Genomic DNA, 25,514 nt, shown 5'->3' with positions numbered 1-25,514 from the left:
AAAGCCAGTACCTACTCAGGAGTAGTATATGGCTCTTGCACATCTGTTATTGTTCATTCACTAAGTTATGTCCGAGTCTTTGCAACCACCTTGACTGCAGCATGCCAGGCTCCTGTCCTCCACTATCTCTCAGAGTTTGCTCAAGTTCTTGTCCATTGATGATGCCATCCAACCATCTCATCCTCTGTCACCCACTTCTCCTTCTGCCCTCAATCTTTCCCAGCATCAGGATTTTTTCCAATGAGTTGGCTCTTTGCATCAGGTGGCCAAAGTATACTCAGGACTGATTTCTTTTAGGATTGACTGGTTTGATCTCCCTGCATTCCAAGGGACTCTCAAGAGTCTTCTCCACCACCACAATTCAAAAGCATTGATTCTTTGGCACTCTGTTATTACCATTTTATAAATCATGACTTCGATTTATAACCATTGTATAGCCAATGGTTAGCCTGGTGAATAAGAGAAAACCACTCCTGTTCCACTAGCTCACTCTCTGAGGGGCGTGCTCAGGACTTAACAGAGAACTGGGAAGACTTCTGACCATGTGAATTCAGGATCAAAGGCTTTGTGCCTTTAACTCTGGTCTTCCCGCAAACCAGTGCTTCGGGGGCTTTTAAATATTGAAACAATAAACAGTGACAGATCAAAGGAGAAGAGAGCCAGCAGCAAGAGGAGATGGTTGCTACATTATTAAGGCAGGTCTGCTTTCAGACCTGCCTTAAGGCAGAACAGGAGGGTGTTCGGTAAAGTTGCTAGAGTTTGACACGACAGTTGCAGAAATACTAACACCTATATGGCTAGTGACTATGCTTATTACAGGGTAATCTGCAACCAGGAAACTATATAGCAAAGTAAAACAATTAAATCAGCCCATGGTGCCCCCACATGGCAGAACATTATCAAAGAGGCCTCCTGAATGCTATTAATCTTAAATAGTAAGATGTTCCTTGATCTCTGAATTTACTACAGTAAAAATCTGAAATTAAAACCTGTGGTCAGTTCCTGTGGCTATGTTATGTTTAAATACGTATTTACACTTAATGGGTATGTTATCTAGAATTAAGTTTGAAACCTGTGGTTAATTCTAGAGAAAGGTGATGAACAGGCTACTGCTTAAGAATACATATATACTGTTATGGGCTAATGTTTGTGGTCTCCCCTGCCACTCCCAAATTCATATATTGAAATGCTAACCTCCTCTACTTAGGAGGTGGGGGGGCCTCTGTAGTAATTAGGTCATGAATAGGATTAGTGTCCTTATAAAAGAGACCCCAGAGAGCTCCCTTGCCTCTCCTGCCACCTGAAGACACAGCAAAAAGACGGCCATGTGTGAATGATGAATTGAGCCCTCACCAGACACCAGATCTGTTGGCCTGGACATTCCAGACCCCAGAACTATGAAAAGTAAATGCCTGTTGTTTAAACCCCTCAGTCCATGGTACTTTTGCTATAGCAGTCTGTATGGATGATGACAATCCCCTTTTCTAACAATGTATTGACAGAAAATCAGATTTGACATTTATCATTTGGATTGTCTGCTAACTCTTCCAGCTTCTCTGCTCCAGGTTGAAGCACGATGAGTCAGCAGTTATGGTTCCAGACTTTTGCTATGACAATCTTTGGTAATATTTCATGGTTTCTTCTTGCCTGGGATTCATCTGTGAATGTGCTGACCCAGAACCCTGTGCACTCAGGCATATTCCTCTACCCACAACTGCCAGCTCTACCTTCCAGGTAAAATGAGCAGTGTTCAGGGGAGAGGGACGGTGTAATGAGTTCACGGAGATCCGCGATGTCCTGTTTACTGGCATGCTATGCTCGAGCAAAGAGCATAATAGCCACACTTTTGTTCTCATCATGTTGCTTTCTCCCTGCACAGTGACCTCAGCATCCACTAAGCACTCTTCCCCACTCTGCCATCTACCTAATGGGACCACATAACAAAGGACAGGTCTTGAGCAAGACTTCGAGTGCTTTAAAGGACATCAGCGTGGCATGGCTCACTTTCATTTCATAAATTGAAAAGTATAAAAAAGTATCAGGATTATACTTAAAAAAGAAAGAAAGAAAAAAGGCATTCTCTGTTAGAAGGACAAATGACTTATCTGCCAGACTGGCACATGCCCTCTGCCCTCCGCTGCCCCTTGGCCCACGATCTCCCCGCCTGCTCACCAGACCGGTGCAGACTCCAATGGCAAACACCATCATCCACTTGACTGCCTCATACTTGCGACCTTTCTGTTCACAAAGGAAAAGAATGACTCAGGATTATGATGGCAGCAAGGGGGAACTACATCTTAGGCAATCAGTTTCAGACTAAATTCCACATGGACAGCAAGCACAGAGATGATGTCTGGTGTGGCAGGGAAGCTTTACAATGCAAGAATGAAGAACGCAAAGGGCCAGGCCAGGTGCACTGACAGTGGACATGCTGGCTGGCAGGTTGAAGGACTAAGGAATTAATATATTTAATTTAGTTAATAGATGGTATTAATAAATATCCCATGAAAAGGGTTAAGAGTCCAAAGGTTAAGGAAAATCACTAAAGTATTTAGAACAAAAAAGAGGCTGTCCAAAAGAGACACAGATGTATAGAAAAGTCTTTTGGACTCTGCAGGAGAAGGCGAGGGTGGGATGATTTGAGAGAATAGCATTGAAATATGTATATTATCATATGTGAAACAGATTACCAGTCCACGTTCGATGCATGAGATGGAGTGCTCAGGGGTGGGATGGGGAGGGCGGTGGGAGGGGGGTTCAGGCTGTCATAAAACCTACTTGGTCCCAAAAGATCAATAAGGAACTCACCTTATTATCCATAGTCTCCAAAACTTCCAGATAAGGGTCATTGATACAGCGATCATAATCCAAACTCTGAAAGAGGAATGTGTAAGTAAAGAAAAAGTTATAAGCAGATAGGAAGAATTACCATAACCTGGAAAGGATAAACCTTCCAGTTCCCACCACTCAAAGCACTGATGGCCAGAGCAGCACCCAGGAAGGGCTTGTTAGAAACACAGACTCTTGGACGCCCTCAGGTCCTTCTTAATCAAAATCACTTACATGGACATTTCAGCAGCACCCCTGTAGGTGAATACTTTACACTTTAAGAAGTTTTAAACTACATATTTTTAAGTGCCCTGTTTCTGCAAAACACTAAAGACCTCATGCCCTCACTGGTGTTACCCAACTTACTCCATTAATGAACAAATGCTTCCATTAACCAGAACCAAATTAATTTAGCAAGTCTAATTTTAAGTATCTTCTGCAGTTAGGATCTGTGAAAAAGAGGTGAGTCACGAGACAAACGTGGAGACTGTTTTAAAAAACAACTTCCAGTTTATGTTAGGAAGAGGCACAGATCCAGCCTGGCTCCTAAAACAGTTCCTTAAACTTCACAGAACACAGCAGTTCCGCAAACAATCTGCAGGTGTGCCAGGGACATTTCTGAGGAACAATTCAAAGGAAGTGATTTTATTTCTACATCATGCACAAGCAGCAGCAGTCTGGCACCAAAAGAAAACAGTCTGCTGTGTGCTCTCCCCCCATAACCTGTTGCTACTTACACACCAGCTAGTGAACAAACTTGGGACACTGGCCTGGTGGCCACATTCCCACACAGGAGTTCAGAGTCAGCCGCTAAACAAATGCAGGTGTGACATGTGATAGTTCATTCCATTTCTGTGACTACCCAAAGTCCAAATTCCTTTTCTAAAAGGGTCCTGGAGTAGCAGCAGGTGACTGATCAAATCAACTTTTATCCACCCAATATGGAAGACTATGTAGTCACAGGGCTTCCCAGGTGGTACTAGTGGTAAAGAACCTGCCTGCCAATACAGGGGACGTAAGAGACTCGGGTTGGGAAGATCCCCTGCAGGAGGGCATGGCAACCCACTTCAGTGGTCTTGCCTGGAGAATCCCATGGACAGAGGAGTCTGGCAGGCTACAGTCCATAGGGTTGCACAGAGTTGGGACATGACTGAGCGACTTAGCACGCACACGCCTTTAAAAGAATTTGGACAGGTCTTCAAGGACAGATGTAGCCAATGTGCAAAGATTAAGTTAAAAAGACAAGATGCAAAATAAATAAATAAAGGCAGATGTAGATTAAAAGGTGTAATAGCATCCTATTTTGATTAAACAAAGATTTGTATGTCAGCAAACAATAAAAAACGTTTGGGAAAACCGTTCACAATGGTTAACTCTGAGGTGGTATTTCAGTAGGCACTCACATCTGGATATTACTTAAAATTCTCCTGGCAAATATGGTGAACATTTTTTTATATTAAAACAAACTTGTCTGCCTGATAATAAAACAAAAAAAACCAATCAGGGGAAAAAAAAAAAAACAACCAGTAAACAATATTTCTGCTGGGAAACTAGACCCATCAAGTGAATGATTAAACATATGTGTATTTAGTGATTATATACGCATATATAGTTTACATACATACACATACACACACACGCACACACATACAGTAGACCCTTGAACAACAAAGGGGTTAGGGGAAGCAACTTTCCACACAGGTAAAAATCCACATTTTGCTATTTCTTCCTCAAAAATGAAGAATTTGATAAATGGCTCAACCAAGGACAAGAAGCTGAAATAATGTGGATAGAATCAGGACTCAACCCTAGTTCTTTAGATTCCACACACTGTGATCTCTAATGGAACACAAATTCTTCCCCACACTTAAAGATCTGTAAAATGAAAATACAATATTTATTGGAAAAAAAAAAAAAACCAACAAACCTGCATATAAGTGGACCTGAGCACTTTAAACTCATGTTGTTCAAGGGTTAACTGTATGTCCACACACATATACATATATATGTGTGTATGTACACACACACACACATTTTAATCAATTAAGTGACATCACATTCTAGGAACAAATGGGAAAAAATTAACATGTTGAAAAATATGATATCCTTCATGCCCAATATGTATAAAAATCACTAGCAATTATTTGCTTGATGGTTCTAATAATGCTTAGGCTCCATAAACATTGAGAAGGTTTGCAGACATCCACAACAGGCAAAGGTATAGCCACAGAAAGCAGATTAGTGCTTGCCTATGGTCAGGGGCAAGAAAAGTGGGCGGTGACTGCTAACAGGTGCATGTTTTCTCTCTGGGTGATGAAAATATTCTGAAATTGATTTGATGATAGTTGTGCAACTCTGTGAATATACTAAAAACCACTGCATGTACAATTTAAATGGGTAAACTGTATAGAATGTGAATTATAGCTCAATAAGGCTATTAAAAGGGGCATTTAGAAAGAACTGTAATACAAGAACACCAAACTTTTTTTTTAAGCTTTGAAAATTTGACACTTGGTAAACATGTACCCATGAACTATATGATCTGTTATTAAAACCAGATAATTACTTCTCCTTTGCCATGACTATAATTTTCTTTTATTTCTGCTGTATATGTTACTCTTTGGTTTGGGAAACGAACAACTTCTTTAAAATTCTTTAAAAATAAAACTTGTATAGGTAGGCTGCAGGGCTGATGTCCATGGTTATGAGCAAACATGGCACCCGGCCATAGGGCACAAATGGGGACTGTGGTGTAGCCCAAATTCACTCAGGAATAGGTAGGCTGCAGGGCTGATGTCCATGGTTATGAGCAAACATGGCACCCGGCCATAGGGCACAAATGGGGACTGTGGTGTAGCCCAAATTCACTCAGGAAGGCATCTTACAGCCCCCACAAAAAGCACCTTCGATGAGCCTTTAGCAGGGGTGTTGGCGTTGAAATGACTCAGGGAGGGGAGGCCTGTTAGAAATTCTAAGTCCTCAGCTCTGAGGGGGTGCCTTTCTCTACCTCAAAAGGGCACTATAGGTTCTGTGACATGCAGAAAAACAATACTCCTTAGGAATGGTCTCATCCCACAAACAGGGAGTTGATATTATTCAAACCATCTATAATGAGAATGGATGTCAAACGGGGATTCTAACATCTTGTAAGATCCCCAACTTATTAAAGAAAAAGTCAAGTACGTACAACGAATTTTAACTAAGGCAGGAACTGTGTGTGCTAGTCACTTGGTTGTGTCCAACTCTTTGTGAGCCCATGGACTGTAGCCTGCCAGGCTCCTCTATCCGTGGAATTCTCTAGGCCAAGAATACCAGGGTGGGTAGCCATTCCCTTGTCCAGGGGATCTTCCCAACCCAGGGATTGAACCCAGGTTTCCCGCATTGCAGGCGGATTCTTTACCAGCTGAGCTACCAGGGAAGCCCACTAAGGCAGGAAGTAGCACATTTTAGAAAGATCTGCAGCAGAAGGGTTTTCTAGTTGATCCCTCATAAATAAAATCTGAGCTGACTTTTCTGAATCAATGCCTAACTAACTTGCTCTTACAGCAGATGCTCTCAAGAAGATGGTTAATTGAAAAATATTAATGACTCACACGGAAGAACATTAACCCATAAAATTTACACAAATATGCATATCAGGTGAGAGGAAATGCATTACTGACATGAGTGCAATTTAGCAAAAAGAGTGAAGGGAACAGAAGATCAATGGAGCAGACATGCAGTGTTGAGATCTCAGGAGGAGGATAAAGGCTGGGACAGTGTCAACTGTAACCATCAGAATGATATCACCAGGTTCAGGGAGGGACTGCAAGGTGACAGCACGAAATGGATTATCATACTAATTCTTTCAAATCTTTCTACTGTGTACAAGCAAACACGTATTTAAGAGTTATGGGACTTCCCTGATGGTCCAGGGACTAAGACTCCATGCTCCCAAAGCAGGGGGCCCAGGTTCCATCCCTGCTCAGGGAACTAGATCCACATGTTGCAACTAAGAGTTTGCATGCCTTGACGAATATTCAAGGTCCCACCTGCTGCAACTAAGACCTGGCGCAGCCAAATAAATAAAATAAATTAATTATTTTAAAGAAGAAATATGAGACAATACATCATTGGATATAGTGCTTTTTGATTGATTAAAAGCACTCACATCAGAGTAACACATTATGCCACTGCAGTACAGTTGGCAAATTTTAGACTCTTAAAATTATTTTGTTAAGTCAATTGCAAGGGGGAAAAAAAAAGATGAAACAAAACAAAACAAAGATGAAGGTGGAATCTACTTCATCTCAAACAAAATATTTGACTTAAAAGATTTATCAAGTACAACGTTAGGACCTTACTTGGAACCCAATTCAAACAAACTATGAAAAAGTACTTATGACATTTATAAGACAACTGGAAAACCCAAACACTGGTTGTTTGACATCAAGGACTTATTGTGAATTTCTTAGGTGTGAAAATGGCACTGGCTTATGATAGGAAAAAAAGTATCCTTCTCCACTAGAGACTCGAACTGAATTATTTATGGGTGAAATGATATGATGTATAGACTTTCCTTCAAGATAATATGGGACTGGGGAAGTGGATGGGTACACACATGAAACACGGTTAGGCATGACTGAACGATGCTGTCTGACGAGTACAGGGGGTTTTCAGTGTACTATTCTGCCCATTTTGTCTACATTTATGATTTGTAGCTTCTCATGGAACTTAAAAAGAGTTCCATGAGAAGCTATGAATCGTAACAGATACACTCAATTCTACAGCAAAAGTAGATAAGATATTAGAAAGAAAATTAGTCTGGGTATGTTATTGCTCTAGAATATTGAATTTTTTAAGTACATGGTATTATTTTTTTTTAAGTCATTAAGTATAGACACTATTAATCTCACTTTGGGAATTAGTTCTAAGAAAGCAATTAAAGATAAACAAGAAAGGATGGTCACCACCATGCAATTCATAACATAGAAAAGTCAGATAAAAAACATTATCTTATTTCATAGATAATGAAATACTATTTCCCCATTTAAAAATGATTTACAGAAAAGTATCTATTGATAAACAAAAATTTGTTATCAACTGGGAGGGAAAACCATGTTAAAATAGTGTATTTAGTAGAATTTCACTTTGTTATTTAAAAGAAGGCACAGAAAAGGACGTTTAATAAAATGAACAGTCATCTTTTCATGAACAGGATTGTAGATTTTTCCCTAGCTTCTTTTTGCAAATCATATGAAAATCTCTATCACAACCATGGCTTGTTTTTGCCATTTCAAAAGTCGTAGAAATCTCACTATAAGCTTACTAAATAATAAAAGGTAAACTCTAGCAGCACTGGCCTTCGGAGAAGGCAATGGCACCCCACTCCAGCACTCTTGCCCGGAAAATCCCAAGAACAGAGGAGCCTGGAAGACTGCAGTCCATGGGGTCGCTAAGAGTCAGACATGACTGAGCGACTTCATTTTCACTTTTCACTTTCAGGCACTGGAGATGGAAATGCCAACCCACTCCAGTGTTCTTGCCTGGAGAATCCCAGGGACGGGATTCTATGGGGTCGCACAGAGTCGGACAAGACTGCAGTGACTTAGCAGCAGCAGCAGCACTGGCCCTGCTGCTCCCCACCACACAACACACACACACACACACACTCTCTCTCTCTCTCTGAATCCCGTGCATGAAGTCAGGAACTATAACCAAGAACTGACAATTCCAAGAGAAGCTGCTTGGGCAGGAAACAATCATCTGAAAACTCAGTTCTCTTAGAAGAAAAGCAAGGCTTCCTGGCTCACACCTGTTTACAAGCAAATGCTGTCAGTGGCTTTGACTCTGGGTCTCTACAATTTACAAAAGCAAACAGTCTAATGGCAAACACATGCTCTAACCAGGTTAAGGTGCAATAGATTGATGAAAGCCTGGAGACACACTCAGACCCTGCTTTGAGGCTATGGTGAGAAAAGGGCTTCTTAAACAGCCCCTTCTGACAAAGAAGTTATCTCTTACCTACTCACTCCCTGGGAGAGAAGGTCACAGAGCATCTCTGGTTGGAATCCTAATGCTTCAGTCTGAAGTGAGCTGGTCATTCACTTCTTCTGTTACCCAAGACAGCATCTAAGAATCTTACCTCATAGTCTTTCCTTGGAAGGATCTCATCCTCCTCCTCCTGTGTTTCTCCAAGGATGGTCTAGAAAAACAAATACAGAGAAGGGAGACCCTTTCAATGTTTTTAAAAGTAGAAAGAGGCAGAAGTATTTACTGAAACCAGCTACTAATTTCTAAATCCTCTGTAGCCATTATCATCAAATGGGAACACCTAAAACAAACAAACAAACACATTTTGGGATGGGGGTGATGTGGTGAGGGTATACAGTCATCAGCTGAGCTCTTCACTCCTACCATACATTCTTCAAATCACCACTCATCTTCAGGACACTTCAAAGATGTCAACTGCCAGCTTAAAAGAAAGAATTCAGGTTCCTTCTGACAACAAGTGGAGTCTTACTTCAGGAGAGACTTGTCAACTCTGAGGATACAACTCAAGTTTTCCCAGGGTGCTTTGCAGAGGGAAGCTGGATTATCAGTGACCCAGAAAGGGTGAAGGATACAGTGACAGAGCGCTGGAAAAACTAAAACAGCGGCATGATATGCAAAGTCTAGTGAAGGGTCTCATTCTGAAAATGCTCGTTTCATTCAAAACTCCTTTTAGGTGGAAACTAAAAAATTAATATGGATGAGATTGACTGGAGCTGGCCTAGATCTTCCCTCAGAATCCAGGGAGGGCTTATGAGAAAAGACCCCAGACTTGGGCACGTGAAGCCGGGCAGATGCTTCGAGAGCCCGGCGTGCGGAGCCCAGGCCCCACCCGAGGCCACCTGCGGGCCTAGCTCGACCGGCCCCACCCCCGGCAACGCCTCTCGCAGTCCCTTAGCAACCGCCCCCTCCCCAGCCCGACTCCACCCGCTCCTTACCAGCTCCTCCGGGGTGCGGGTCTCACGGTCACCGCAGCAGCAGCACCACCTGCAGCAGCAGCACAGGGACCCCCTGCATCCCGCCATCTTCCTCCTTTACTGCCACTCTGGACCCCTCTGCCAACCCCCCTCCCACCCAGGATCCGCGCCTCACGTGACTGGTCCCGGGAGTGTCACGTGGCCCTCTCGAGCTTGAGGATGGAGACGGGGAGTGGCTGCAGACGGGTGGGGCGAGGGCTCGCGTCACATGACGGCGGAGGGCCGGCTTCCAACGAGACTTCTGGGCGCGGCCATGTTGGGGGCGGGGCTTCCGGGCGTTCGCGAGGGCGGTTTCCGTCCTCTGCTCCCGCCTCCCTTAGCAACCTGACACCCGCGCCTCGCCTCCTCCCGAGCCCCGCCCCCTCCGCCGGAGCCTCGTTAGCCGCCACACGGCTGCGGAGGCCGCGAGCTCTGAGTCATCAGTGACCAGAGGGTGAGTGACGGCGAGGCATCCGTCGCCCTCAGGGGAGACCCGGGCCTTGGGGGCCACCCACCGGGGGGCGGGCTCTTGCGGGGGGGGCGGGGAGCGGTGGAGGCTGGCCAGCCCCCTCTGCGCGCGCGCCCTCGGCGAGACTAATGTAGCCCCCACTGAGTGCCCTGCGACCCCCCAACCCTGGAGCAGATAATCAGTTTCGGCCCCCAACCTGGACGGAGGGACTTAAGGGCTGAGGCGGCCCTGAGGTGGGGTGGTGACCCAGTGCCCTGGGACCGGACTTGGGCCTTGGTTTCCGCCCCCACCCGTGACCCAGTGACGCGGTGATCCTGTTCGCAGCGTGCCAGAGTGGCTGAACACCTTGAGAAGAGCCGAGGGCCCCTGGCACTGCTGTCCACTGCATCGGGCTGCACACAAGTGCCCACCCGGGCCCCTCTAAGAGTGGTGGACTCCAGTATTTCTCCACTGTTCCGGGTGCCTGGCACCGATTAAGTAAGTGCTCATCAAATGGCAGAGGGGCTTCCCAGGTGGCTGAGTGGTAAAGGATCCGCCTGCCAGTGCAGGAGAGGCAGGAGACACCGGTGCGATCCCTGGGTCCGGAAGATCCCCTAGGGAAGGAAAGGACAACCCAATCCAGTATTCTTACCTGGGAAATCCCATGGACAGGGGAGTCTGGCAGGCTACATGGAGTCAAAAAGAGTTGTACACACTGAGTGACTGAGCACGCACATCCATTGGTGGAGGGTTGTTTTGAGAACAGTGTAACAGTGCCTGGCCTGTTGGTGCCCAGTGAGTGCCAGTTGTTATTACCGGATGCCAGGTATTGGGATACCATAGGCAGAATACTTGGCTCTGGTCTCAGGGAACTGGGAAGACGGTAGATAAACATGTGAATCCACAGCTGCAAAAGGGTCCTTTGGGGTCCTAGCTTAAAATGGATTAAGTGAAAAAATGCTGAAACGAGTTTAGTGCCTGGTCAGAGCTAGGAAGTCTTCATGAACAAACGAAGGAGCAGTTAGTTTGTAGGCGGTTCAACCTCTTCCCCCGCTCCTGTTTTGGTCCAGCAGATAATCAACGATGCACTGGCTTGCTTTCTGAGCAGAGGCCAGACTCGGCTGATCTTCACACACTCCCCTTTGTTACTGTTTGTGTTCATCCCTTTCAGAGAAACTAGAGCTTTAGGTCAGAATCAAAATGGGCATCCCTCAGGATGGAAAGCATAGTCTGGAGTCAACTCCTTGACCCTGGATGTACCAAGGACACTTGTGTATGTTTTAGGGTAGAGGAGTATTGGATCTCATCAGTTTCTCATGAGTCTAGGACCCCAAACTAGTTAAGAACATGGGCTTGGCAGTAGGCATTCCCTGAAACACATGATCTTGGCCTGGTTGTTCCTCTAATGTTCCGCGTTGCCATACCCTGGATACTTTTGCGGTGTATGAGTAGTGTGTCCCATGTTCCGCACCAAACTGCCCGGTGGCCCTGTGCCCTCTGTCAGCCTGGCCTGCCTGTGGTTGCCATGTTCAGGGCGTCAGCTGTGGTGGCCGTGCAGTTTCCTGAACTGACTTCACTGATGTGTGTAAGGACAACAGCTTGGAAGGCATGCACAGACTGGACAGTCTTTGTTCCAAGTTGGACATAAATCCATGCCCTTACAGAGCTTGGATCTGGCTACTTTTGGAACCCAGCCAATCCATGGCAACCCACTCCAGTACTCTTGCCTGGCAAATCCCATGGACAGAGGAGCCTGGTAGGCTGCAGTCCATGGGGTCGCTAAGAGTCAGACACAACTGAGCGACTTCACTTTCACTTTTCACTTTCATGCATTGGAGAAGGAAATAGCAACCCACTCCAGTGTTCTTGCCTGGAGGATCCCAGGGATGGGGGAGCCTGGTGGGCTGCCGTCTATGGGGTCGCACAGAGTCGGACACGACTGAAGTGACTTAGCAACCCATGACATGGACTTGTCAGAGAAGCACAAACTTGGGAGAAAGCTGGCAGCTTCGTCAAGTCCTAAGCCCTTCCGTCCTGCGTGCACACAAACTGTTCCCAGTCCCGGGAGATGTTTCGAGGGCTGAACTGTTCCTTCTTGGCAAGTGCTGCAGTTGCCCCAAACATCTGTTGACCTCATCTCCACCCAAACGCTGCGGTCTGCAGCCCCATGTCCCCCTCCTCCTATCCATCTTCAACGGCTTTAGTGCCTCAGCCCTCCCTCTCGCCTGGAATCCTGTGCCCGCCCCCTTGCGCTGGCCCCAGCCACAGCTTTAAGCTCTTCCTTTTTCATGGCTCCGCCCAGTCAGGCACACCCGCTGGGGAAGGTTCCTCGTTTCTCAGGAACTCAGAGGTCCGGGGTCTGAGTTACCCTGGTGGAGATGGACCGTCCAAAACCCAAGGTCTTCCCAGTGGGGCACTGCTGCCCCTCCCTGGGAATGCGAGCCTCGGAGGCTGGCAGCGGAAGGCTCTCAGTGCCACTCTCCATCAGGTAGCGGTCACAGAGGACCCAGGGGCTGAGGAGCATGTGCCGGGTTGGGGCTGACGTCCCTGGAGTCAGGCAGCAGCGGAGGGCCAAGCTTGGAGCGAGGCAGCGCAGACAGTCCTTACTGTGGAGTCTCTGGGTGGGGGCCTTGTCACCCAGACCCTCACCAGCCTTCTTCCTGCGTGAAAACGCAGCATCTCTCACCTGACCCTTCCACGCTGGGGCTTGGCCACTTGCCCCGCCGTCTCACGCCCCCTGCCCTCGCCCCGTGCAGCAGGAACGCGGCCATGGTGAACGAACCCAGAGGGAACGGCAGCCCCAGCCCCCGCTGGGAGGGCAGCAGCAGCGGCAGCGAGAGCTCCAAGGACAGTTCAAGGTGCTCCACGCCGGGGTTGGACCCCGAGCGATGCGAGAGACTCCGGGAGAAAATGAAGCGGAGGATGGACTCTGGTGACAAGTGGTTCTCCCTAGAGTTCTTCCCTCCCCGAACTGCCCAGGGTGCTGTCAATCTTATCTCCAGGTGAGTTGGTGTAAGATAAGGAGTACAGACTGGGAATGGAGGCAAGGTGAATAGGTGAACTGTGCCCTGCGGCTGGGCTGCACTTCGACCCAGCAGAAAAATGGTAGCTCCAAGGGGTGGAAAGAAGACAAGCCCAGAGAGATGCTTTGACAGGCAACTTGCCACTTTCTGATCTGTAAAAGTCTCTCCAGGCACGTGGAATTTTTATTCACAGTCTTCCATGAATTAAAAATGTTCATTCTCCCAGACAGCATTCTTTGATGGAGTTTGTGGCTAGATCATGAGTAGAGTTTAGAAAGTTAAAAAACAGTGGCTTGGAGAACATTTTTAGCAAGCTTGGCATTTGGATTATGCCCTTGAAATCAAGAAATGCCAATTGGATTGCATTAGCGCTTTATGAATAGCAGTTCTTTTTTTAAAGTTTATGCTTTGTATTGCTTGCTCTTATGTGTCATTCCCATGGTTGTGAAACTTGAAGGCACAAAAATGTGCAAATGCACCACAGCTTATAATGGGCTTCCTTGGTGGTTCAGATGGTAGAGAATCTGCTTGCAATGCAGGAGATCCGGGTTCGATCCTGGGCTCAGGAAGATCCCTTGGAGAAAGGAATGGCTACCCACTCAAGTATTCTTGCCTAGAGAATTCCATGGACAGAGGAGACTGGCGGGCTACAGTTCATGGGGTCACAAAGAGTTGGACACAACTGAGCGACTAATACTTTCACTTTTTCACAGCTTATAACACAGCATATCCACGTGGCTCTTGATACTAGTCCTGGTGATGTGGCCGTGCTCTACAGGACTCTTGGCTGCTGCCAGGACTGGGCAGTGGTGGGGGGCTGGGGGGTGGTGGAGGCAGGTAGCATGGAAGAAACTTGTGTCTGCTGACCCTCTTTTTCCCTAGAATAAGGCCTTACTTGCCACTCTGAGGAGTGCCCTGAACCCTTATCCATCAAAATGTTTTAATTCACCCAAGATGGTAAATATGCACGCACTTTGAAAAGTCCAAAGGGCTGCTCTCAAAGAAAATGGCTTTATTGTTGTTATCTTCGCAATAAGAGTAATCATAGTAGCAGCACATTGATTGCTTGTTCACTGCGTACCTGGCACTGTTCTTGAGTTGTGGAGCCATCTGTTGTGATATTCTCAGAATGTTATTAAGAAGCAGGCACTGTGCCATTGTAGAAATGAGAAAACTGAGGCGCAGAGAGTTTAAGTAATTCTCCCAAGATCGCACAGTTGGTGAGTAGCAGAGCCAGGATGTGAACGCAGGTCAGTCTGATGCCAACCTGCAGGTGAGGCTTCTCTAAGTCCAAGACCCCATGGGAAGGTGGTGATGGGTGGTGCACCCTCAGGAGCCCCTCCTCAGAAAGAAATTCCCTACAGGTTTGACCGGATGGGAGCGGGTGGCCCCCTCTTTGTAGACGTGACCTGGCACCCAGCTGGGGATCCTGGCTCCGACAAGGAGACCTCGTCCATGGTGATTGCCAGCACAGCCGTGAACTACTGCGGCCTCGAGACAATCCTGCACATGACCTGCTGCCATCAGAGCCGTGAAGAGATCACGGGTCACCTGCACAAAGCCAAGCAGCTGGGCCTGAAGAACATCCTGGCGCTGAGGGGAGGTGTGCAGCCAGCGGCCTGCTCTCTGGGGTCTTGCTTTCTGGAGGACCTCTTCTATCCCTGCAATGGTCCTTTTCTTTTCTCCGGGTCCCATCCCTGCCAGTAGCATTAGTAGGTGTGGGTCAAGAGGACCACAGGCGACACATAGATGGAGCCACTTTTTGACCTTTTGACCTCCCAGTAGGAATTCAGTCAGGACCGCAGTCGGTGCCTAATAACCCACTGTTGTGATGTACACCACTGAATCGATCCCTTCCTGCTCCCAGCTTTTGACCCAGCCACAGAGTTCCACTCTGACCTGTGTCCCAGTAGTGAGAGTAGCTGATTATGACTCTGGCCCCGGCTGTCATTGGGGCACACAAGTGTGGGAAGCGGCAGTCTGCTGGGTGGGCCCTTGTGGCCTCATGCTCCCTATCCCCAAAGACCACGTCTCACCTGAGATGAGTGGAAGCTTGTCCCAGGAGGCAAGGGTTCCCAGGGAGTGGGAGAGGGAGCAGTGGGCTTGGGTGAGGTGCCTGGACACACCTAGGTGTGAGCAGGTGGGGGGAATCTCAGATGCTCCAGGCTGAATGCAGAGTGGCAGCTGTTCTCTGCCAGCCGCTGCCCGAATCTGTGCCTGGCGACTGTTTGCTGGCTTGGCTGCTGTCGTCCTTCCTACTGTTCCCAAGTGCTACAGTGGAAAGCGCAGACACCAACTTCAGCAATAGGAAGGCTCTGCCTTCGAGATTTTGTTGGCCCTGGGTGTGGGCGTGGGAAGAAGGAACAGAGAGGTTCCTGGAGGTGGGGTGAGATCCAGCACTGTGACCTCCAACCCTGCAGACCCCATAGGTGACCAATGGGAAGAGGAGGAAGGAGGCTTCAACTATGCTACGGACTTGGTGAAGCACATCCGAAACGAGTTTGGTGACTACTTTGACGTCTGTGTGGCAGGTGAGGGGCTGGGGCATCCCAGTGGGTGGGGCCTGAGAGAGGAAGGAAGGAGAGGCACAGGTGAGGACCCCGAAGGTTCACTGCACCACGGGGGCCTGCCTGCCCCGTGGGGGGAGGCCTGTGCTGTGATGGAGGTGCAGAGGTGACTTGGACAGACCACGTCTTCTGCGTTTTCCTCCTTCTCTCATATACCACACTCCTGGGAGTGTCACCATCCCCTAATTTTTTTTTTTTTCCAGTTTTATTTTTTTTAAATGTTTATTTATTTTTGGCTGTGCTGGGCCTTCATTGCCACACCAGGGCTTTCTCTAGTTGCGGTGAGTGGTGCCTACTCTCTAGTTGTGGTGCTCGGGCTTCTCACTGCAGTGGCTTCTCTCGTGGTGGAGCATGGGCTCTAGCGCACGTGGGCTCAGTAGCTGTGGTGCTCGGGCTTAGTTGCCCCACAGCATGTGGGATCTTCCCAGACCAGGGATTGAACCTGTGTCCCCTGCATTGGCAGGCAGATTCTTAACCACTGGACCACCAGGGAAGTCCTCCATCCATTTTTAAAAATGTAATATCGCTCAGATGTTTTGATACAGAGCAACTTTTCTTTTCATTTTGAATTTGGAAGTACTATACAACTGAATACAGTGGAATGAAAAGTACCAAAACTGAACTTGATTCTCTGTTCATGTGGCATAAACCAGTGTCATATGGCCAGGGATCTTCTGTCCTTACACCTGTACCCACCGTTGGGAGCCCCTTTCTCTCCCCTTTTTCTTCAACTCCTGGTGGCCAAAATCTAACCACCCAGACTTCCAAGGAAGATATGTATGTGTTCTTGACCTGATGAAAAAAGGATGTTGTGTTTTCATGTGAAAGGGAAAAGGGCCACGTTATTTTTAACTGTATTAGGGAGGTGTGAACAGTTTCAAAATGAGGTTTTATTTACTCAAGGTGAACACGAATCAGAACCAATGATTTCCCCCCACCCCGTATCCCTTCATATTGTAAAGTTTTGTTCCTCTGCCTTTTCTTGCTGTTAGCCTGTTCCCCAGCTCTATTCCTCCTCAAACAAAAGAGAGATATTTATTAAGATTGCGAGGGCAGGGAATCTCAGAATAAGGTCAGGAAATGGCATCATACCTCACTAAGCCCTGGAATCCACAGCCCTCCCTCATCCTCTCTGGGGCCACAGAGCCCCATCTCGGCCTTCCACTGCTCCATGCTTCACCCAGTAGATCTGATATGTACACTTGCCCTGTCTCTGATATGTATGGTACACATGTGACCCACTGCTTGCTCCTGGGTGTAGCCAAGACGGACCTTCAGGCCTCAGTGATAAATCCAGATCTCAGGAGAGTGAACTCTAGTTTCAACTCTAGTTTCTTTAGCTACAGCCAGGAGGTGAGGTTCACCTGCTAGAAAGGGCATGGCCTTCCCTCTTGCCCTCACTCTTGGGGTCTGGGCCTTAAGCCTCTTGAATAGGGACTTAGGTATGATGAGGCAGTGTGTGCCAGACACACTGGAAGTCCAGGGATTCATTTGATGCATCATCTTGGCATGATGATTTTTTCAAATATTTTGGAGAAAATTATATCACTCTCATTAAAACGAACCCAGTTATGTTATGGAGTGGAACATCGGAGTGATCCGAACTTTAAAAAGTAAGCCATGTGACTTCAAGGAAATTACTTCTTGTGAGGGCTTTGGGCTGTGTCCCCAGGCCCCCAGTGTACAGGTCCACTCAGTGTTAGGAATAGGGTGTTGAGGTGGATGAGTGTGGGAGGCCCTGATGAGGAATTGGGAATTCAAGTGTCCTTGCTCACGGGGCCATGAGACGGTTGATTGGGGAATGTGCCCACGTGTGGTGGGCATTGGATGGTCACAAGTAGAAACCAGCAGAGCTGTGAGCGTACAGTTGCCGAGCGGTTTGGTGCCTTGCTCGTGGTGAAGTGGATGAGAAAGTGGACGGGTAGATTAGGAAGCACATAGCTGGCCACCATAGAATAAGAACGTAGCAAAACCCAAACGTCAGCAACGGCTGGATCTCTTGGGTGCTGTTGAGGTTTTCTAGAGTTTCGGCTGTTAAAACTTCTGTTTCTGAAATTCCTGCTGGAAAAATAGCCTTGTTATTGAAAGTGTAGCAGTCTGGTGTTTAATCCTCCCACCCCCTTATCCCTGAAACAGTAGTTCTTCTATCCATTTTTGATGACTCGGGCTTTCTTAAGAATGAAACTGCCTTGTCACAGCAAAGCAGCCTGGCTGTCCAACAGCATGGGTTCAGGTCTGTCACTTCCTTAGGGTCCTGCCCTGGCCTCAGGCTGAAGAAACCAGTGCTCTGCTTGTAGTTCATTAGGTCCTCCCGTCTTTCAGTGCAGGCAAAGGCACTAGTGAGTTTAGTCCTCTGGGGAAATGGGGTGGGGTGAGGTATACTGTTCCTGGATCTAGATGTGCCTTGGGGAGGTCTGGCTCCGCCTCCCAGACATCCCTGCCATCGCAGCATGTGGACATCTGTGCCCCCCCCCCCCCCCCCCCCGCCGCAACACCCCCCCCCCAACCCCGCGTTTTCACACTCTGGGAGTTTGTTCTTTCGTGGGGCTGCTCTTTCCACTGTCAGTCAGCTCTCTGAAACTGATTCTAGTTCTGCCATCAGAAGCAGCACAAGATATAGCGAATAAGGAACTCTGTTTTCCCGGTGACAGACCTGTGGACATTTAGGAATAATTACCATGTTCTCTCCATTCTTTTCTTCAAGCAGAACCTCCACTCTCTTCAATTCTGCCTTGTATAACATGGTTCTGACTGTACTGTGTGGAACCACTGAGTGATTTTGATGTGAAATTAAAAGCACCGTTTTCATCCGGTACCTAGAGTCAAGCCCATCCTCCCAAGCTGCCCAGCCAGTGTGAATGTAGCATTTTCTCTTTTCTGTGGCCACCAAATCCAGGTCAGCTTGGCCTGACTGTTTGCGTGGACCATGAAGCAGGACAGTGTGGGAATTTGAGGGCAGTCCACCCCCACTCTTGGGAGTGGTGCTGACTCTAAGCCAGCTCTCACCGAGGGTCACCTTCGGGGCGAGGGGCCCATCTGAGCAGTGCAGCGTCACCACTTCACCCCGTCCGTGCTGAGAGGCTAGAAGGTATGGGGCCGGAGCTGTCCACTGCCGGCTCTCTGGTTTCTTCATCACTCACCTTGAGTGGGTGGAGCCAGCCTCTTTCTACGGTATCCCTGTTGACAGGTTACCCCAAAGGCCACCCTGAAGGAGAGAGCTTTGAGGCTGATCTGAAGCACCTGAAGGAGAAGGTGGCTGCGGGAGCCGACTTCATCATCACCCAGCTATTCTTTGAAGCTGACACGTTCTTCCGCTTTGTGAAGGCTTGCTCCGAGATAGGCATTACCTGCCCCATCCTCCCCGGCATCTTCCCTATTCAGGTGAGGGCCCCAGGAGGGCTAATGGACTCCCACCACTGTCCCTGCTCATCCTAGCACTTCCCCCTTAGCCAGGGCTCTGGGGTGAAGTTCAGGCTCAAGTTCTTTCTGATGCTCATTAGATTTTCATTAAACGGATGCTCAGTCTTTGCAAAATGCTATCTTTCCAGCCACTTCAGACCCCTGATGTCTTCTCAAATAGCAATAGTACCTGTTGGAGAGGCTTGCTGATAAGTGTCGTTGGAAGGGGTTATTACTCTCATTATAAATTTTGGTTGATGGTTTCCAAACTTCACTGTCACCAGTATCATTTAATGAGCTTTTTCAAAGGATAGATTTCCAGACCTCAGGCCTTGAAGTTCTGGTTCAGTAGATCTGAGGTGGGGCTTGGGAATCTGTCCATTACTTCTTAAATGTGGTGGGCGATTCTGGTGATTGGTGAGGCTTGGGAACCACTGGCTTAAATGACCACCGTGCTATCAATAGATCCATCTAGGGGCCAAAGGGCTGCCTCAGGCCTGTGGCTGAGATGCTATGAAGTATGAAAGTGTTAGTCATGTCTGACTCTTTGTGACCCCATAAACTTTAGCCCGTCCAGCACCTCTGTCCATGGCATTCTCCAGGCAAGAATACTGGAGTGGGTTGCCATTCCTTTCTCGAGGGGATCTTCCCAACCCTGGGATCGAATCTGGATCTCCCTCGTTACAGGCAGATTCTTTACCGCTTAAGCCACCAGGGAAGCCCAAGGGATGTTGGGGGCAGCTACTGTAATCTGCAGAGTAGAAAAAGCTGCAGTAGGCAAGGGTGCTTGTACTGTATGGCCTGACTGTCCTGGGTCACCCTGTGTCGCATTACAGGGGCCAGGAGACCCAGTGTGGGGATGAGTATGGGGGGTGAGAGACGGGCTGGGAGATGGCCCCTGCAGCCCCCCATGTCTTGGGCAGGGCTACCACTCCCTCCGGCAGCTGGTGAAGCTATCCAAACTGGAGGTGCCACAGCAGATCAAGGATGTAATCGAGCCCATCAAAGACAATGATGCTGCCATCCGCAACTACGGCATAGAGCAGGCCGTGAGCCTGTGCCAGGAGCTGCTGGCCAGCGGCTTGGTGCCAGGCCTCCACTTCTACACCCTCAACCGCGAGGTGGCCACCATTGAGGTGCTGAAGCGCCTGGGGCTTTGGATCGAGGACCCCAGGTGAGGCCAGAGGCCCCGAATTCAGGCCCAGGAGCCACAGAGGAGAGTCGGGTGGGTCAGGAAGTCAGAAGTCCCAGAATGTGCATACCCTAGCTGTGCCAGCCGCCATGGGGCACAGAGGGTTGTGCAGTGCCTAGTGTCTTAGAGCTCCAGTCTCAGCCAGAACTGCCTGTCCAGCTTGATGTTTGAATTCGATGGAAGAACCTGGGCTCGGTGCTGCCTCGCTCCCTCCCTCTGTCCAGTCCTTGACCCTTTCTGTCTCCATTCTCACCCAGGCGTCCCCTGCCCTGGGCCCTCAGTGCCCACCCCAAGCGCCGGGTGGAGGATGTCCGGCCCATCTTCTGGGCCTCGAGACCAAAGAGTTACATTTACCGCACGCAGGAGTGGGATGAGTTCCCCAACGGCCGCTGGTGAGTGGGGTTCTGTTTATCCGGAGGAGGAGGGAGTCTGAGTGTGGAGGAGCCCTTCGGACAATTCACAGGAATGCACCGCCCCCGGGGCAGGTGGAGGCCATTGTCTGCCTGGAGCCATTGTCTGTGACTTGACCTAGGGCACCTCCTCCGCCAGGGGCAATTCCTCCTCTCCGGCCTTTGGGGAGCTGAAGGACTACTACCTCTTCTACCTAAAGAGCAAGTCCCCGAAGGAAGAGCTGCTGAAGATGTGGGGGGAGGAGCTGACTAGTGAGGAAAGCGTCTTCCAAGTCTTTACCCACTATCTCTCGGGAGAGCCCAACCAGAATGGCTACAAAGTGAGTGCGGCTGCGGTGGGATCCCCAGGTACTGCCCCTCGTCCTGTGGGCCAGATGCCCTACCCTGAGTCTTGTCACTGTGTCTGGATGTGGCACCTCAGCCAAGGGAGGAGGTGAGTCTGGGGGTCCCCATGTGGGGTGCCTGGAAGGGGCTTACAGAGGGAGAGACAGGCTGGGTCTCTGATGGGGACTGTAACAGGGAAGGACCCAGGGTGCCAGGTCAGGTTGTTGCCACAGCCGGGCTCATCCTCCTCAGGTGACTTGCCTGCCCTGGAATGATGAGCCCCTGGCGGCTGAAACCAGTCTGATGAAGGAGGAGCTGCTGAGAGTGAACCAGCGGGGCATCCTCACCATCAACTCCCAGCCCAACATCAACGGGAAGCCGTCCTCTGACCCCATTGTGGGCTGGGGCCCCAGTGGGGGCTATGTCTTCCAGAAGGTGTGGCAGGGACCCACAGGGCTACCTACCCCTTGACCTGCATGCAGGGGTTCTCCAGGGCTGAGGACAGAGCGGCCTTCCTCTCGGGGACTTTTTATTCTGAGCAGCAGTAAATCAAAGTGGAAGGGAGCTCAGGCTCGGAGTCGGACAGACCTGGGTAGAATGGTCACTTGGCCGCTCTGAGCCTCGCTTTCCCTTCTGTAAAACGAGGATATGCCAGGTGTTCTGGGAATGAAACACAACAAAGCACATAAAGTGCTCAGCACGTGGGAAACGTCCCCTAAGTGGGAGCTGTTGTTACTGTTCCTTGTGGATCCCTTTCTCCAGGGGCTGCTAGAGTCAAAATTATATTCTAAACTAAAGCCTGAAGGCTCAGGGGTTAGACAGACTTGAGTTTGAATACCAGCTCTGCTGTGTACAGTCACTACAGACAAGTTCCTTAGCTTCCCTGAACCTAAGTTTCCTCATCTGTAAAATGGAGCTAACAGCCCCCACCTTGCAGTTTTATGAGTATTATAGCAAGTGAGTTTAGATAAACGCAGCTTCGGAGTTCCCTGGCGTCCAGTGATTAAGACTACTTCCAATGCAGGTGGATGGGTTAGATCCCTCAGTCAGGGACCTAAGATCCCACATGCCGTATGGTGTGGCCAAAATTTAAATAAATAAACCCAGCTTAATTCCTGATGGCCAGGTAGTGCTGGAGAAGCCCTCCACCCAGCAAATGGGATAGGGTGTGTCAGGCCTCTCTTGCCAAACTGGGCCCCCTGTACAGCTTCTGAAATGGTTTCTCCGTGGACACTTTCTCCACTGGATGGAAGGGTGCCAGATGGCCCTCAGACCCGTCGAGACCAAGAAACTGCACATACCTGCTCCCCTCCCTGTCATTCATGTATTTGCTAACTCCAGCCAGTGGCCACTGTTTATCCCGACACCTTAAGTGTCCTTCCACACGTGCCCTCATGGGTTTCTCCCCGGCACGGTCAGCAGGACAAGCGTCCAGTGTTTCAGAGCACAGAGCTCGCTCAGCAGCACCCATGGAAGGTGTCCAGCGAGGCCTGCAGGTTACGTGACAGTGCCTTCTCCCTCCTGCAGGCCTACTTAGAGTTCTTCACTTCCCGAGAAACGGTGGAGGCGCTGCTACAGGTGCTGAAGAAGTATGAACTCCGGGTGAATTACCACATCGTGGATGTGAAGGTAGGCCAGCCCTGGGTCAAAGGGCGCCCGGCAGGGCCAGAGCACCAGGGCCAAGGGCCCCACATTTACTCTGCCATTCAGCAATCACAGAGTGCCCAACTGGGCCAGGCATCATGCCAAGCAGATTAGCAGACAGAGCCAGGCCTCACTCTCCTAGAGCTCCCAGCCTAGCGAGGAGGCCATCAGTGGATAATTATGAATGGGTGCAAGCGGCTGCACTTTGTAACAGTGAACTTCAGCAGAGGAAGCTGGAGATGCAGGAGGGATGTCTAACTTGAGAGGTCAGAGGAGGTGATGGGAGGGATCTGTGTAATCTGAATCTTTAAGGATGAGGAGTAAAGGGCAATCCAGAGAAAGGCCTGAGGGTGTGCCAAGGCCTCACTGCTGAATGGGGTCAGAGGGAGGCTGAAGTGTTAGCCAGGCCCAGGTCTTTAGGGGTCTCAATTGTCATGCTTGGCATTTGAGGTTTCCCTTATAGGCAAGAGGTAGCCTTGGCCCTGTGTTTGATTGGGGGCAGGTCCCAGTGGACAGCTGTGTGGATAACAGGGCTGGGCAAACAAGAGTCCCCAGGCCTGGTGGTCTAAGTAGCAAAGAGAGGCCTGGCCAGGCGAGACATGAGAGGAAGTGAGCAGAACCACTGAAAGAGGAGCTGATTGGCGCATTGGGCGGAGGACAGAAAAGGCCAGGATGACTTCTGACTTTCAGGCTTGTGGCTGGTCACAGAGCTGCAGAGCCGGGGGGCGGAGAGGGGAACAGGGGTGCGCGCTCCAGGTGAGAGGACTGCAGCTGTCTGCACCCCAAGTCTGCTCCTGCCCACCTCCCCCAGGGTGAAAATATCACCAACGCCCCCGAGCTGCAACCCAACGCGGTCACCTGGGGCATCTTCCCTGGCCGAGAGATCATCCAGCCCACAGTGGTGGACCCGGTCAGCTTCATGTTCTGGAAGGTAAGGGGGCCAGGAGCAGGCTTGCCCTGCCCACCTCCAGAGCCTTGTGCGGGCCGTGTCGCCAGGTCCTGGGTAGGTGGCTGGAGGCTGCACCCCCAGGGCTGGCAGCAGCCTGACTCTGACTCACGGTGTTTTACCTCTCGCCCGGGGAGGGGGGTGGTACTGGCAATGGGCTATGCTGAGTTCTTGGAATACGTCCTGTTGGGCAGCAGCAGAGGCCCAAGGGGTGCTGAGCATGGAGCCCTGACATAGGGGCAGCTCTGTTAACTTGGCTGTTGTGTCTGTGTATCTCTGTCTGTCTGTCTGTGGGACTGTGCGTACCTGTCCTCTCTGTGTGCCTGTGTCTCTGTGTGTTTCTGCATGTGCGATTACGTGTACCTGTGCTTTCCTGTATGTTTGCCGCGTCTCCGTGTGTGTCTGTGTGTACCTGTGCCTCTCTGTGCACGTGTGCCTGCGATTCCGTGTGTCTGTGACTCCGTGTGTCTGTGTGTGTGCCTATGTACTTGGCATGTGCACACACGCAGGATGAGGCCTTCGCACTGTGGATTGAGCAGTGGGGCAAGCTGTATGAGGAGGAGTCCCCCTCCCGCATGATCATCCAGTACATCCACGACAACTACTTCCTGGTCAACCTGGTGGACAACGAGTTTCCGCTGGACAACTGCCTGTGGCAGGTGGTGGAAGACACTTTTGAGCTTCTCAGCAGGCCCCCCCAAGACAAGAGGGAGACAGAGGCGCTGTGACCCTGCACCCTGACAACCTTAGCTTGAGGCCACTGTGTCCCGCCTTCCTCATCTCCATCCTGGCTCTCTGGGAGACCCCTCTTCTTCGTTTCTCCCCAGCCCTGGCCTCCACCTTCTGATACAACGATGCAGCTAGACTGGTGTGAGGTTCCCAGGCTCTGGCTGGACTTGAGTCCGCCCCACACAGGAACCTGGTGTTCCTGCTCAGCTGAGAGTCTGTACTCTGGTGGGGAGCAGCCGCTTCCACAAAGACCCCATGGGCAGAACGCCGTCCACCCCGAGAAGGGCTGTTGCTAAAAGAGCCCCTAGGGGCCAGCCTGGGACTGACTGCCAGTGACCTTGCTCCTGGGTGCCAGGAGAACAGGCAAAGTGAACATTGCAGCAGGCCCCATGGGACTGCAGAGTAGACATGGCAAGGTCATAGCGCCTCACCCTTCCACCTCCAAGGCATTGGCAGCCGGGTGCCACCCATTTGGGAATGAAGAGGCAGCCACTGCCCTGCCTGCCAACTGCCCCGTCAGGCGGTGGCCCCTGGATGGACCTTGGACTGAAACCTAATAGTTTTGGCCTCCTTTTAGCAGAGAGCTCAACTGAGTTTCTCCCCTTTCTACAGTGCTGCTGTTTGAAAGACGTATCCCTGTGACTCGAGAAACTGCCTCTTAAGGGTTAAAGGTGTTTGAACCCTTGTACCCTTGGCCTTCCCATTTCTCCCCTGGCCCTGAAGGGTGAAAGGATACCCTGCCTGTTACCATCAAGGGTGAAGATGAGGTTGGCCGAGCTCGACTGACTTCTTCCTGGCTTATTTTTCAGGCGGAACCCCCTCCTCCTGCCAGCTGCTTCCTCCCCTTGGAGCACCCTCTCCAGGAAGCTGTCTGCCTGGCACTGCTCCCCGCTGCCCTGGGGCTGTGACTTGACACAAGCACACAGGCTGGTCCCTGTCCCAGTCCCTCTTGTGGGTCTTCACCAGCTCAGGGGCAGGAGAGGGGGGTGAGTGTCCACAGAGCAGCCTAATGGCAGA

General features: G+C 49.8%; 2 protein-coding genes across 11 annotated transcripts in view; one reads left to right on the top strand and one right to left on the bottom strand.

The window, feature by feature from the left end:
- CLCN6 (chloride voltage-gated channel 6) overlaps positions 1–10,091 on the bottom strand; it is a 33,975-nt gene extending 23,884 nt beyond the window's left edge. For 5 of the 6 annotated variants that reach the window (XM_045165723.1, XM_045165724.1, XM_045165726.1 and 2 more), the window contains exons 1-4: positions 9,798–10,091; positions 8,954–9,013; positions 2,809–2,874; positions 2,173–2,238 (exon numbers count right to left, since the gene is read on the bottom strand). In XM_045165723.1, coding sequence (XP_045021658.1) covers positions 2,173–2,238; positions 2,809–2,874; positions 8,954–9,013; positions 9,798–9,884 — 279 coding nt within the window. In that variant the 5' untranslated portion in view covers positions 9,885–10,091. Of the gene's footprint in view, positions 1–2,172; positions 2,239–2,808; positions 2,875–8,953; positions 9,014–9,331; positions 9,723–9,797 lie in introns of those variants that run through there. The other variant, XM_045165725.1, reaches the window with a different exon arrangement.
- A 37-nt stretch (positions 10,092–10,128) lies between these two features.
- On the top strand, positions 10,129–25,279 carry MTHFR (methylenetetrahydrofolate reductase). 5 transcript variants are annotated; one of them, XM_006076756.4, is made up of 13 exons: positions 10,129–10,269; positions 10,609–10,761; positions 13,020–13,265; positions 14,651–14,889; positions 15,707–15,817; positions 19,041–19,234; positions 20,176–20,426; positions 20,702–20,836; positions 20,994–21,174; positions 21,431–21,613; positions 22,706–22,807; positions 23,634–23,753; positions 24,278–25,279. In XM_006076756.4, exons 3-13 carry the CDS (start codon positions 13,033–13,035, stop codon positions 24,494–24,496), a joined length of 1,968 nt encoding a protein of 655 aa, XP_006076818.4. In that variant the 5' UTR covers positions 10,129–10,269; positions 10,609–10,761; positions 13,020–13,032; the 3' UTR covers positions 24,497–25,279. The 5 variants fall into 5 exon arrangements, with proteins under 5 accessions (XP_006076818.4, XP_044798935.2, XP_025141683.3 ...); XM_044943000.2 differs by having other exon boundaries at positions 12,940–13,265; XM_025285898.3 differs by lacking the exon at positions 10,129–10,269 and adding an exon at positions 10,342–10,517.
- Positions 25,280–25,514: the final 235 nt, after the last annotated feature.

Source organism: Bubalus bubalis, chromosome 5, assembly GCF_019923935.1.
Source record: "Bubalus bubalis isolate 160015118507 breed Murrah chromosome 5, NDDB_SH_1, whole genome shotgun sequence".
In the NCBI taxonomy this organism is placed as follows: domain Eukaryota; kingdom Metazoa; phylum Chordata; class Mammalia; order Artiodactyla; family Bovidae; genus Bubalus; species Bubalus bubalis.
This window is presented reverse-complemented; position numbering and strand designations above follow the sequence as displayed.